The 14,872-nt window shown below is 35.8% G+C and overlaps 1 protein-coding gene across 1 annotated transcript; it reads right to left on the reverse strand.

The window, feature by feature from the left end:
• Positions 1–949: 949 nt before the first annotated feature.
• DCP1 (decapping 1) lies at positions 950–14,430 on the reverse strand. Its single transcript, XM_022031832.2, has 8 exons — positions 14,101–14,430; positions 13,940–13,980; positions 13,749–13,798; positions 11,722–11,866; positions 6,849–6,905; positions 6,020–6,146; positions 1,594–2,067; positions 950–1,379 (listed from the first exon to the last, which is right to left on the reverse strand). Exons 1-8 carry the CDS (start codon positions 14,257–14,259, stop codon positions 1,323–1,325), a joined length of 1,110 nt encoding a protein of 369 aa, XP_021887524.2. The 5' UTR covers positions 14,260–14,430; the 3' UTR covers positions 950–1,322.
• Positions 14,431–14,872: the final 442 nt, after the last annotated feature.

Genomic DNA, 14,872 nt, shown 5'->3' on the forward strand with positions numbered 1-14,872 from the left:
CCCTGGGTCATATAGATTAAATCTTCAGACTGAACTGCGCCACAGGAGGTTGGCAAGCAGTTCAAAATGAAGATTAGATTGAATTGGAATAATAAAGCAATGACTAACAAAATCAGAAGTTACCCAAATATTAAAGATGTTAGAACTGAAAATTCTTTAAAAAAATTATTTTATATTTAGTATAATAATATATAAAAGAGTTATTTATTTATAATCTTCAAATATAAATTAATTTTTAGATATATAAAAATAACTATAGACTCTAAAATTATGAACTACATAAGCTGTTTAAAAGATTTTTTATACGTGGTCTAGAAAGTTTTGAGAAAAAATTCACAACCGTCTGTGTATGACAATTTGCAACCTGTGTATCAGAAAATCAAATATGACATTCTTTAACCTCCCAAGAAACAGTTGGTCAACCTAAATTCTTGCCGTGACTTGCCACCCTTCTAAAATGTCATTCTATTGTATCTCTGTAGTTACGATCACTCTTGATGAGAACATTATGGAAGAGATTTGAAATTAATTAACTGCCTTGATGCTCTTTTCATTGTTAATGCAAATTAAAACAATGGCAACTAGGTTTAAAAGTGCTTTTCTATAAACTAACCTTTGGTTTGGATGACATGAATGTAGTTGCCATGGATGACCCAAGAAGCTTTGGTTTGGATGACTTTCTTACTCTGCCGTAACTAGAGAAAAAGGTAATACAGGAACTATCATTGGTTTGGTCTACTGCTCACCTTAACCAAAAAGACTTAACATCAAATCCCAACTGAGCTCCTCAAAAAACACTCAGATAATTGTTAATGCTAAATTTAGTGGTAGAAGAGAAAATACATGGATAGAGAGTAAGAAAATATAATAAAAGAACGTCCAAAATAAAATAACTTATCTGAAGTGTTGCCTTTTGTGAGGTGTAATGTGAAAAAAGAAAAGCAAAAAAAAAAAGAAAAATCTTCCTGTATATATATATCCCATGAAAATATCATTACACCTCCACCCCGCACAGCATACAGAAGAAACCAAACGCTTGCCGTCCAGAACAGAAAACTATTAGGATTTCATATTTGCATATTTCCAACCCGCCGGTGTCACCACAAATGGAAATAAGTGACTCTCACGGCTAACAATTTATAACCTTACCATGTGTCTTGAATAATAAATCACAACCAACAAAACCAAGAAACGAGTCAAAATAACTAACTAGAGTGAAATACTATACATTTTGGGGTCTTCCACACTTGTAACCCAGAGCCAACAAAAAAGCTACATAGTTGACAAAACTCCAGCAGCAGATATAAATCTATTTCAACCCATCATGACTGGTGTGCATTTACTAGTGCTCGATAAACCATGTCAATGAATTGATTATCCTGTCATCAGAGGCAAAACTGCTTTCATATACAGTCAAAGATAGTCAAAAGTAAACTAACATCAAAAGAATCGACATAATAAGGACAAACATTCAAAACTTTTGTACCACAATTGTTCCTCCATCAAAGTTTAGATTGCTCAAACTTTTTAAAATGTTCAATTTACTTTCTATGTATTGTAATCTGATAGCGATGAGGTGGCTCAACCACTAACCTGAACAAGCAGCAGAAGTGCATCTCGGACTTTTTCTCTGCTGATATTTGGTCCGTAGCTTGGAGTAGGAACGGAGGCAGGAGTGAGGGAAGGTGGGGGAGTTGGTGGTGGAAAAGGCTGAAGCAAGGGAGCACCATATGGTCGTTGTAGACTTACAGTAGGATTGAGAGGAGGTGCAGCAGGCATAGATGTGGAAACAGGTGGCATCATTCGTGCAGAAGAGGAAGGTGGGGGAACAAAGAAGGAAGAGGGTTTCACAAGATTAGTGGTCCGGTTGCTGTTGCCCGTGGATTCAGTGGTGTCAAGGAGTGGCATTAGAGGAGTAGATGCCGACAAAGGTAGAGATGGTATTTGCAGGGTTGGTGCAGTAGGGGAGGTACCACTTGCTGGATGTGAAGGTGCAGGTATTGCCACTGACTGGTAAGGTTGTTCCGCAACTGCTGTATTGGAGGCATTACCAATATTCATAGCTGACTGCAGTTAAAGTACAATGAAGACTTAGCCTTGGCCATACACAAAATGGTTATGGAAGCTGCGCTTGTGGGAAAAGTCCAAATGCAGAACGGACCTTTTTTAAGGAAAAACTTAAAAGACAGCATAACATGGCACCAAGTGGATGTAACCTCATGAATTTAAAAAAAAAAATTATGAAAACAAAAACAGCAAGAACTTATACTAGAGCCTCGGCCCAAAGGTCAGTGTTCTCCCCTAAGACTTTGCTATGGTCTGACTAATAGATCCAGTTACGGGACAATTCATACATAAATCAGCAGGAAGAGCAAAGTTCTTTTTCGATTTTCCACCTTTATCTACTTTTATATTGGAACTAAGAGCTTGTCAGGAAGACAAAATCCTATGATCTCTAGAGTAGGAAAGTACTCTGCTTTAAAATTCTTCTTCATACATATTCGTTCTATCTTAAGGACAGCAAATCTGATTTTATTACGATAAACTACCTAGTCTAATCCCCTAAATTTCTTACTACTAACTAACCATACTTTATTCAATATTCCCACAATATTCTTACAAAATTAAATACAGATTAGAAATAATATTTTTGTTGAATATTCTTACAATTTTCAGAATATTCTTTTCCTTTCCTTATTACCTACATCTTAGTTGCACCCAACATTACTTCCCCCTTTGAAGACTGCGCTTGAGCTTGCAAGACCCTATGCCTAAGGTAGATCCTGTCAGCTCTCAAATCTTTCTTCCGCAGAAGTGCAGGCCGTGAATGGTTCTTCCACTTTGAGCCAAAAGAACCGCTTGCATCAATGGCTGGGTGTGAACAACTCATCAGAGTTGAAGCAGGGATTATGGTGGTCTAATTCTTTGGCAAATAGCCATTTAATGGTCGCAGGTCAGGACAGAAAAGTTCGGCCAGACTTAGGGTCTGCTCCCATCAATGAAGTGCAGAATAAGAAAAAGAGGGAACGCCACTGCCACGAGAAGGCATCATAACTCCCATTCCTGTTCTATGTTCATACTAGCGGGCCAAGTTCATTACTGTTGTCAGATGTGTGGAAGAATGTAATTCCACTTCTAGAGCAATGTAATCTCACAGGCTACTTAAGAAAATTTCACTTCCTCTTCGACCACTAATATACTTACCTGCAAAATTTGAATTTCTTTGTCCCTCATTGGTGCAATTTGCTAAGTTCGTTAAGTTTGTTGCTTCTAATCAGTGGACCAAATCTGAGTTCAAAGAAATTCTTAAACCTTGGCCACTGCAGATTTGCCCAACCAGGACCCAACTTCATGAAGCAAAATTGTGCTTTGGCTTCAAGACTAAAGGAGGCCAAGGAGACTTTATCATCGTCTGGTGTAAGTTGATACTGGAAAATTATTTCAAAAAAAAAAGGTTGATACTGGATAAATGTTCACAACAACCCAACCACGGTAAGGGATACCATCTTTACATGAAAATTCTAATTTCATGTAAAGACACAGAAACGGCGATCAGCATGGTGGTGGTCATTGTGTGCAGCAAGATCACCAGCAACTTCTGTCATTGCACAGTGGGGCTGGGAATTTTCTTCCTTGTGCAGTTTGTGCATGGCGGAATCTGCCGCACTGAGATGGCGTGACTACTGGTGGTCCGCCTGGCTGCTTCCTTCAACAGACTCCTTCCAGGCAGAGTTCTAGCTGGCAACTCCTAAATTTTTCCCGCTAAAAATTTGAACTTTAATTTGTCCTGTTCCCAGTCATCTTGACAAGTCTGCAGAAATTTCTCAAACATAGATTGTAAATCCCCCATAACTAATGATTTTGATACTATATTGTTATGGTCCTGACTAATGGATCTAGTTATGAAACAGTTAACACATAAGTCAGCAGAACAAACAAAGTTCCTTGATTTTCTGCCCGTACCTATTTTTAGATTGGAATTAAGGGCTTCGTTAGGAAAACAGACTCCTATGATCTCTAGAGTAATAAAGAACTATGCTTTAAAATTATTCTTCATACATATTTTGTCTTAAGAACTGCAAGTCTCGTTTTATTATAATAAGAGGATAGCCATCTGGAAGTTATTTCCAGAATTTAATAACTACATTGTCTAATCCCCTTAACTTCTTAGTACTACCTACCTATACTTTACCAAATATTTCTACATTATATTCTTGCAAAATAAAACATAAAAAAATAGAACACAATATTCTTGCAGAATAATCTTACAAATTTTCCGAATATTCTTCTTCTTTCCTTATTACCTACATGTTTTTTGAAATAAAACCTTATTACCTACATCTTAGTTGCACCCTAACATTCCACATCAAGAATAGAATGATCTTCAAACGAAATCCTGAAAAGGTTTTTAAGCAACAATCTCTAATGCTAGCAATATTAGATAAAATTCCCTCAAAGACTCTCTTATTCATTTCTCTTAATACAGATGATAAATTATTTTCCCCATTAGACAAAAACCTTCACTTCATACTTGACAACCTCTTCTCAAACTCGGGCATAACTGGCTTCCAGGTTGCTTTATCTTTACACTTGGCACCGACAGGAAGCGAAATATTTCAGCAAGAAAAGACTAATTTTGCATCCCATAATCGACAGCTACTCCTCTGTTTCCACCACCTCTCATACCAGAACTAACTTAGCCAAGTTAATCTGAAGCATAGAAACTACTTGAAAATAGAGCAACAAGCATTTTGTGTTTATCATAAGCCCCAGAGTCTAGCCTACAGAAAGTGAAGCATTGTCAGCAACCAATAAATGAGTCACCTAGATAGCAGCTTCATCCTCTGCCATTTTCAAGACTTCAACCCCTCGATTAAATTAGCCTCTCTAGCTTTGAGGATCACCCTGTTGAACACCCATAACCACAATAAAAAGGAAGAAAGATTGAGGATTGCCCTATACAAGGCCTTTTGAAGCCTTCGAGAAATCTATGGGTCCTACATTCACCAAAATAATGAAAAATATAGATGGATACTTGACCCATATAGACCATTAAAGCCCAAACCTGAGGCGCTAGAGCAGATAAAGAAAGAAACCACACCTATCACCTGGCTTAGTAAGCCAACCAAGATTGTGAAGACACAGTTTCATACTCCTTTCCAATTTTGTGCCTTAGATATTTTTTGTTTCTGATGAGGATAACCAATTGCCCAATTTAGTTTAGATATCCCAAGATTTTTTCCCATCTTAGGAGCATGATGCAGAAGAAGTTTAATTATATAGATTTTGTACTGATTAGGAATTTTGTTTCTTTCAAATTCACTATTGGTTGTAACAGTATGAACAGGACTAGGATTTTAATATTAATGGATTCTTTAAAGTTTCTCACTAGAGTTGCCAATGCTAATAAGATTAGGAACTTAGGAACTAAGAGGAACTTAGCTCTTACAATCAATGATAAAGGTAAGAGAGAGATATAAGGAAGAAGGAAATAAAGCATTAGGCAGAGAATAGTTTGACCACAAATTAGCCAAGTAACAAGAGAAAACAAAATTCTCCTAGCTCCTGACAAAAAAATTATTTTAATCTTCCATTGTCGTCTTTGTTGCATGCTAACAAACCATTGCTTGAATAGGGACTACAAACAAATACCTAAATGATTTTATCTTGTATGCATTAATCACAGAGGATCTTTTTGTAGTGGATTAATAAGAGAATGTCTTAGTGCTGGAAAATCCAAACTGTGCACAGAAAATTTGTTGCATAAATAGTACATGTGAAATTAACAGGTGGATTTAGATCATTTACTTTTATTTCAAAAAAAAAAAACAGGTGGATTTAGATGTTTACAAAGTCACTGTAGAATCATGGATCTATCAGGAACTTTTGATTAGTAAGTATTATATTACAATTAAAGTTAGAACTCGTTTCCCCAGATATTGCATGCAAATGGATACATCTGAAATGAAATCAGCTCCAAATTACAAGAACTAAAAAACAAGTTTTGAAAAGCACATACACTGAAGAAGTTCACAAAGGCAGGATCATCAGGGACATCAGTGACGGTGGAAGTAGTTGTTGATGATGGCTCCAGGGGACCATCCATAACTGCCATGGTTGGGACAGCTTCCAGTTCCTCAAATTCACTGCAGTAGAAAATGACAGAACATTTAAGTTGTAATAATGATATTATCATTTAGAATGGATACAGTCATGCCATAAAAGGCAACCAATAACAGCATATATGAAAATGTAACACTACGTCAAAGATAATGGTGGGAATGCAATACTATCTTGATAATATCACACAACAAGGATTTATGTTCACCTTGGATTACTTTAGGAGGCTTATTGGAAACCAGAATATCTCATGTTCCAAACTCACCCACACATTCATACAGTCATTCTGCCAGATAAAAACATACACAAGCAACTTTGACAATTAGGCAAGACATTATGAAAAGATGTAATGATTTTGTAACTCTTATAAACCTCAAGATCATTAGTTAGATCCTTTTTGGCTAATCTTCATATATATCATACAAACATCAGGCCTGTCAACAAGATAAGGACAACTTAATTTTTCTAGCATCCAATAATAGCCCAAACTTTTATGGTTTCCCAGGCAACACTAAGCCATTGTAAGATTTGCTTCTCATGATTAGCGCAACTCTGCTTTTAGAAAAGAACACTGCAGTTAGCAATCATTCTATCACATGTTAAAGCAAACCAAACTCAAACTTAGGATTAAAAGCGAAGTTTGAGAACAAAATAACTGTTAGATAAAACTAGGCTTCCAAAACCAGAAAATGTAAAATCAAACATAAAGCAAAGTAATAAAGCAATACCTTTTTGTAGGTGATACCTTTGACTTCTGTGGGACTTTGGAATATGCATTAAGTATTCTGAAAAATGTAAAAACTAGTCATAAAGAATCACTTGAGATATACTTGTTCAAGTACATATATATTTTTTTGAAATAAAAGATGAAATTGTTATTATTTACAAAAAGTACTAAGGGAGTACCACCCAGTTACATAATAGTTATATATCAATTAGGTGGTCAATGACGCACCCCAAGTCCTCCCAATCTAATATGTCATGGCCCAGAAAAGTGGATCCAAAAGTATGAAACCATCTATTCTTGATGTTTACAAAGTCCATTTCTATTCCCTCAAAAGTTCTAGCATTCATTTCTTTCCACACAACCCAAAAAATGGTAAGTGGAATAAAAAATAAATGTTTTTTCTTTTTACAAATACCTGCCCAAGCCCATAGTTCCTTACTTACATTACCCGCCATAACCCATCTCATTCCCATACCCGAACAACGACATCCATAAGCTATGAGTAACCGGGCAAAATAATAAGATATGGTCACATGTCTCCTCATCAGCCTTGCATAAGAAATATCGATTAACAAGGATGTTGCCCCGCCTCTTTAACATGTCAATAGTCAAAATACTTCCTCTTGAGACTTCCCAAGCAAAAAAAGTCACCCTGGGGGGGCTGCAACTTTCCAGATTTGTCTAAAAATGGGGCTGTCATATTATTCCCGTTGTCCTCTTTGGTTATAAAATTGTACCAGCACATTGATTAAATCCATTCTTCTCATCCAACTTCCATATCCTTCTATCCTTCTGATTATCCATGTTAATTTCTACCAGCACATTGAGTAAATTACAAATTCATCAATTTCCCAGTCCTGCAAGTTCTTTCTAATCTGTACACTCCACCCCCTTCCTCCATCAAAATTCTCATACACTTTATCCACTGTAATGTCCCTCTCACTAGCAATATTGTAGATATTAAAGAATATGTTTTTCATTTTGAAAGTTCCCGACCATTCATCCTGCCAGAACCTCACTCTTTCTCCATTCCCCACCATCCATCCCATTCAATCCCGAAAATTACTGCCTTCTTCACTGATTTTCTTCCATAAACTCATCCATGCGGTTTGTATTTCCCTCTTCTCCCTCCATGCCGCTCCCAATCCCCCTATCTCGCCTCCACCACCTTCCTCCAAAGTTTATCATTCTCATTACAATACTTCCAAAGCCATTTCCCTGAAGTGCAACATTCAAACCCACAGTGGATCTAAGCCCAAGCCCACCCCTATCCATAGGTTTCTTCACCTCCTCCCACCTTACCAAATGATATTTTCTACAACCATCATCATCACCCCAAAGAAATCTGCATTGGATCCTTTCCAGCTTTGAAGCAATGTTACCCGGAATAGCTAATATAGAAGGATAGTAAATTGGGAGGTTAGCTAATGTACTCTTGATTAATTTCGCCCCAAGGGGAATCCCAAGATATTTGATGGGCAGGGAAGTGATTTTACAACCCAACACCCTAGCCATCACTAACTCATCCATCCTATCCCCCAACCTAACCATTTCAGTATTTCTCATATTGATTCTCAGCCCGGACACCATTTGAAAACAAATTAAAATACATCTCAAATCAAACAAAAAGGATAAGTCCGGTTCACAAAAGATGAGTGCATCGTCGGCAAAAAATAAATGAGAAACTTTCACCCTAGAATCGCCATCCCCCACCAATATGTCTCTCACCAGATCAAGCTCTCTAGCTCTCACCATCAGCCTGCTAAAGGCTTCCATAACAGTCAGAAAAAGCAGGGGACACAGTGGGTCCCCTTGGCGAAGGCCCCTTGACGCCCTGAAGAAAGACGAAGGACTACCGTTCACCATCAAGACAAAAGAGGTTATAGATATACAATTCTTTATCCATTTACACCCAAAATCCATCCTCTCAAGCATAAAAATAACAAAGTCCCAACAAACATGATCATAAACCTTCGCCATATCAATTTTACAAATGATACCTTCTTTTTTCTGCCCCATCATATCATTGACAACCTAATTAGCCACCATAACAGCATCAAGAATTTGCCTTCCTTCCACAAATGCATTTTAGTTCTCCCCAATAACCTCGCCCAAAATCTTGGACATTCTTTTAGCCAGAACTTTAGATATCAGTTTATAAATACTACCCACCAGACTAATCAGTCTGAAATCTTTTACATTACAAGCTCCAACAATCTTTGTAATAATAACCAAGAAAGTTGTGTTAATAGATTTTACATGTATTTGTTGCGCACACACATGCATATATCTTTTTGTGTCTTTTATTGAGATTTTAATATTGAAAATCGTGCCGTAATAAACAAATACAGAGCAAAAGCAAAACAACTCAACGAGAACATCCATATTTAGAGAGAAGGATCAATGCATATTTGGTAAACTATCTTATAGGAACTATATCATTCACAAATTTAATCCTCTCCTTTAACCATTTTTTAAAAGTGGCTTGTGGCAAAGACTTACAAGTTACTGGAAGCAGCATCCATGTGGAATCTGTGTCAGACAAATTATTTTGGTTGGATGTGGAAGCGGATAGTTTGTGTTCTAAACATCAAGAAAGAGAAGTGAAGACATGACAGATTCAGTTCACCATCCAAGGACACATGAGAAGGGCAATCTAGGGAGAGAAACTTTTATGCTTAGAAGGTCACTGAGAATATCTATATGCATCGGAACCATGGTGAAGTTAGGGAAAGTCAATGCCTAATTGACAGGGGTGGTAGGCATACTGTAAGAGCGGTAACCTTAATCAGCATTAAGGATGTTCAACTTCTTGTTAGGTTGATGAGAAGAGCAACATCATGGAGCATGAAATGAATTATCTTGCATCAGCTGCCGTAAGATTTAGAAGATCACCAAGAGACTTAACTAGATAATGCATTATAAAATGTATTAGTGGGAGATGCAGATGAAATTTCATGAACAAAGAAATACGGAATCCATGAAATCCTTCTGAGCCAAACAAATTAACTTCTTGTTGGGTTGATGAGAAAAGAAATATCCTGAAGAGGAAAAGATGATTAATCTTGCATCAAATGCCCTAATACCTAAAAGATCACCAGGACAGTTAAGTATAATATGTAGTCAAGTAAATGCCAGTCAATGCATAACAATGTTCTTTGCAGAAACAAACATGGAAAACATCATAACCTGCATGGTCCATGGGAATTGCTTCTGTCAGTCAACTAGATGATACAATTCATTATGTGTCACAAACAAAGACCCTGATGATGTTATAGAAACCCTCCATTTCTTTGCATCTGCTTGTTCAGGTGGAAAAATAATAGAAGAAAAAAAATGCTGGGATTTCAAGAGGAAAAATTTTGTTGACAATTTTCAGATCAATCAGATCTCGATACTTTATCATGTGAACGATAGAATGCCCAAGGACTATGCTCAAGTTAAGAAGACTCAAAATATACTTGATTTCTACTTGCACATGGCACTGCTGGACGTCTGTGCACCAGCCAAGGATGCCAATTGCGCAATTTTCTATGAGGTGCTTAAAGCCAAGAATGATAAACAAATGTCATTTTCCATAACATCTTTTATCCTAAGCTGCAAACTGAACATCTAGGTAGTTGGAAGTATGAACTATACCCAAGAGAAGGGGAGGCTTGGACCTTGACCAAGAATCCAAACTCTGAGATAACTTTTTTTTTTTTTTTGAAATAAATCTTAGATAACTTTTTATACAATTCCCTCCCACACCTTTTGTTTCTCACATTTTCCTTAAAAACTCTGTTTGGTTGTAGACAAATGTAAGACAAATAAGTAGAACAAAATTGCTGAATCTTTGTCACAAGACAAAAACAAATGGACAAACACCATGTCCAACACCATGCTTAATTCAAAAATAAGACATACTTATGTCCACAAACCAAAACTAAAGATAAACCAGATTCAAAATGAAAAGTCAGAAAATATTTATCCAAGATTAAGAATGAGAATCCTGCAAGACAATTTTGGATTTGAAAGAATTAAGGGCTTGTTGGTGAAGGGAGTGTAAGAAGTAGACGGGTATTTAAGAATGTGAAAATAAAGGACCAAATTTTTAAGCAAGTTACAAAATAAAAAGCTTATATGAATTGTAGAACATTTTTTAGACAGAAATGAAAATGGATTAAGAAGGCATCAAGGAAGTGTTCCACATGCACAAAATGGAGGAAATTTACAAGTCTGAGAAAATATCAATGAGATGTCCCCTTTACACAAAGAGAACACAGGAACCATAAACTCTAATGTAATGGAATGATAGCAAATTCAATCAACTCTATTCAAAAAAGTATCTTACGCTGTTTCCAAAATTGATGGTCCAGCATGACATAATAAATCAACAAACTAAACGTGTCTGATCATAAGTATACTCAACTCAGCTCTAAGCCTTAATTTTAAAGTCATCTAGTATAGGCTACAAAAATTATTTTCCAACATTCATATCATGATGCTCTATAATCAGAAAATATTTTCAGATAAAAATGAATACATACATAAATAAATGTATGCATATCATGCTAAAAGAATACAACAGCATTGTTTTCAGTCAGTTCACCTAAGTCAAAAGCCTGGAAAACTAAGGCTAAGAACTTGAATTTGACTACTCTGCTCAAGGAACTTAAATTTGACTACTCTGCTCAAGGCTCAAGACACTCTGGTCAAGAAAAGTTCTCAACTGAACCATGCTTGAACGGCTCGAACCACATAGCTTGTCTATAGCCTACCCATTAACTGCACTCGAGAACTGAGTACACTATCTTAGTTGGAATTCAAAGAGTTGGAGAAAAAAGAAAGATTTACTAACTTCCAATAAAACCACTGTAGGTTTACATATATACCTGCCGAAAAGGTTGGCTACCTCTTCGCATTCGCGTGAATTATAGAACCAAATACCATTCACTTCTTGCGCTGCGTTACGATATAATAGATACGGAACCTGGACTTCATACTCAAAATCTCCCAAGAGATTTTCCACCAAATTTTCTGTTGACACCAACATACCAATAAGCACTTAATAGTTAGACCAAAAGACACTTAATAGTTAGGACTAAAATACTCATGGAAACAAACGAGCTCTAATAATGAACAGGTTTAGATCTCAACATTCCCTGGCAAAGTGAAAAAAAAAGTCTCACCATCTTTAACAACAACTATTGCATTGGCAAGAAAAGTCAACAGCCAAAATGGTACAGAGATATATAAAGATATAACACCTCCCCCAAATCAAATAGTTTAAAAGCAAAATATAACGAACAAGAAAAGGCAAACAATTCATGACAAAGTTCACATTGTAAACTGCAACATAATCAACATTTCAATTAATCAAACCAAAAAAAAAATATCTCTAGTAAATCATGACACATAGATTCTTTACCATTTATGTTAGCTTCTTATTTAAAGAGACCTTGCCAAATGAACGGTAATGATTCAAAAAATCTGGCAACTTTAGATGATTTTCTTTTTTTTTTCTTTTAGTTGGAACATATTAACAAAACTCATCCAAACCCCTTCTGGTCTTTTAGTATTTAGCTAAAACAATAAGCCTCAGATAAACAAATATGGAGCAACTAAATGCTAAACAGCAAACAGTGGAACTAAATCAAACCATTTCAGATAACCAAATAAGCAGTGGATGCTACATGGGAAGAAGTGAAACATTTCCATTTATAGAAAGTAATGCAAATAGATAACAAAATTTCAGGCTGTGGCACCATGAATGAAGAAGTTTCAAAGTCCATTCTCTGGAGGAACTTCTCAACAAAACAACATAAAATTTAGTCTCTTCACCTAATAAAAACTTATAGCAATATTTCCAGCTTCATAACTATCCATGGAGAATCACTCCCCAAAATATGTAACAGCAAACCTTTACCGATCTTTAATTTTTCATCTATTGAGATTTCTAACTCAGGATTTCACGAATCTTCTCATATATTTATTTCCGAACAAGAAGCTACAAGTAGACTTTGGGTGACATTCTAATTAAGTGAATTGTCTAGAAGAGTGGCATGCACGCAAATGTACATACATGCATATATTATAGACATCCATGTTTTGTAATGATGTACACAGAAGTGCCTAACCTTTCTAAAACTAGTCCTGGTAATTCCTGCTGCCCTAAAAAATTAGTAAAATATCGCACAAAAGTATTCCTATACACTATTCTTAAATACTTCCAGCTGCCACTTTTAGTTTCAACAAAATTTGGTGTTTAAAATGAAATGGTTTTGGAATTCATATAGAACGTAAACATAATAGTAGAATTGATAAGAAAACCATTCGCCCATAGGATGTTGGGTTCATATTACTTCCATAATTTTTTTTAAGGATTTCATCACACATCAAAATGGTAATAAAAACTTAATCACCTGACATAAATGAAATGAGAAGCAGTTATTCTGGAAAGCTTAAACTTTGCTGCAAAGAAGACTACAGCAAACCCACGCAACTCTTATTGTTCTTTAGGAATTAAATAAGAGATAAAAAGCCAAAATAAATTATTTCTTAACTTCCAAAGTAGAAGATTAACCTTGAAGATAACAAATGCATCCTAAGAACGTAGACCTCTATTATAACTTAAAAACACATCCATCCCCCAGTTGGTTCAACTCCTCTAATTCTCATTCTCTTGTGTTTCAGTATGTGTTTCAGTAAACCTACAAAATTACTACATATACAAACTCAAAAGAGAGCCTCAAATATTCATATCAATACAAAATGTCCTTGTTAGAACAGAAAATTCTTCAATCAGTAGCATACGGATGATAAGCAAGAAAGCTAGATAATTTACTCCCCACAATCATAAGGGACTAAAGCAATTCAGCACACATCCGCGAAGCATAGAAACAGTGAGAAGAACTCTAACCTGTATTTCGCCGATTCATCACAATGAACTGAAACCGAGGTTGTGTATTCCTGAAATGACGACCAAAGGGGAAACGAAAGAAAAAAAATTACAGAACTCAACTGCAGTATAATAGCACGAAGAGGAAAACAAGTCAAACACGAAACCAACAGTTAAAAACCATACTCAACGAAATTGGGAAATAAATTCACCTCTTGACAACAAAGAGAGATCCCTCGACATCCTTCCGACTCTGGAGAAGAGACAAACACAATAACCAGATTTGCAGATTAATCGTATATCCATAACAAACAACACATGTTGCATGCTGATATAAAAAAATAAATGCGCATGTGCATTAATAAGTGTTCACCCATTGGCTGAGCTCGATGTTGAATTCATAGAAGGTGACATGAGCAGCCGTGATGAGGATTTCTTCAACGAAAGGATCAATTCGCTGAAGAACTGTGAGATTGAGGAGCTTCGTGCTTTGTTGGTCCAAATTCGGCATTAATTTTCCGTTCTGTGACATATTTTCCCAAAAATTTTGCACCGAAGATAAACCCTAGTCTCCCCGTGGGGTGAGAATGGGGAAAATGGAGATAAACAGGATTTGATACTTGATGTGCAAATCAAGCTTGCTTAAGAAGAAGATTTTGTTGGCCTTCCAACTAACGTGTCGCCGAATCAGACCCCAAGAACGGCACCGTTTTGATTTCTGACCGCATGGCCGCACGCTGCGAGGTTTATTATAGAAAAAGGAATAGTTTTTTAGCATAATTATTTTTGAAATTACATTATTTAATAATTAATAATGATTTAAAACGAAGATTATTAGATAAAAGTTAACAGTAGTTGTCGTATCAATAAATATACTTCGGATAAAATTTTATTTCTTGAATATTATAAAAGCAAAAGTCTGACATAGAAAATTAAAAAAAATAATAATAATAATTTCATAAATTTTAAAATAATAATTTTCCGAAAAATAAAAAGAATAAAAAAATATTTTTTATTTTTTTATAAATTAGTAAAACAAATTAAAAATAAAAATATAATTATACTTCAAACAGGCAAAAAGAAAAATTAAAAAACGAATGGGAAGCCATGCTGGACCACCAATGCTCACAGTTTGTTAACGTGCT

This window comes from Carica papaya, chromosome 5, assembly GCF_054855325.1.
Source record: "Carica papaya isolate Zhongbai chromosome 5, ASM5485532v1, whole genome shotgun sequence".
Taxonomy (NCBI): Eukaryota; Viridiplantae; Streptophyta; class Magnoliopsida; order Brassicales; family Caricaceae; genus Carica; species Carica papaya.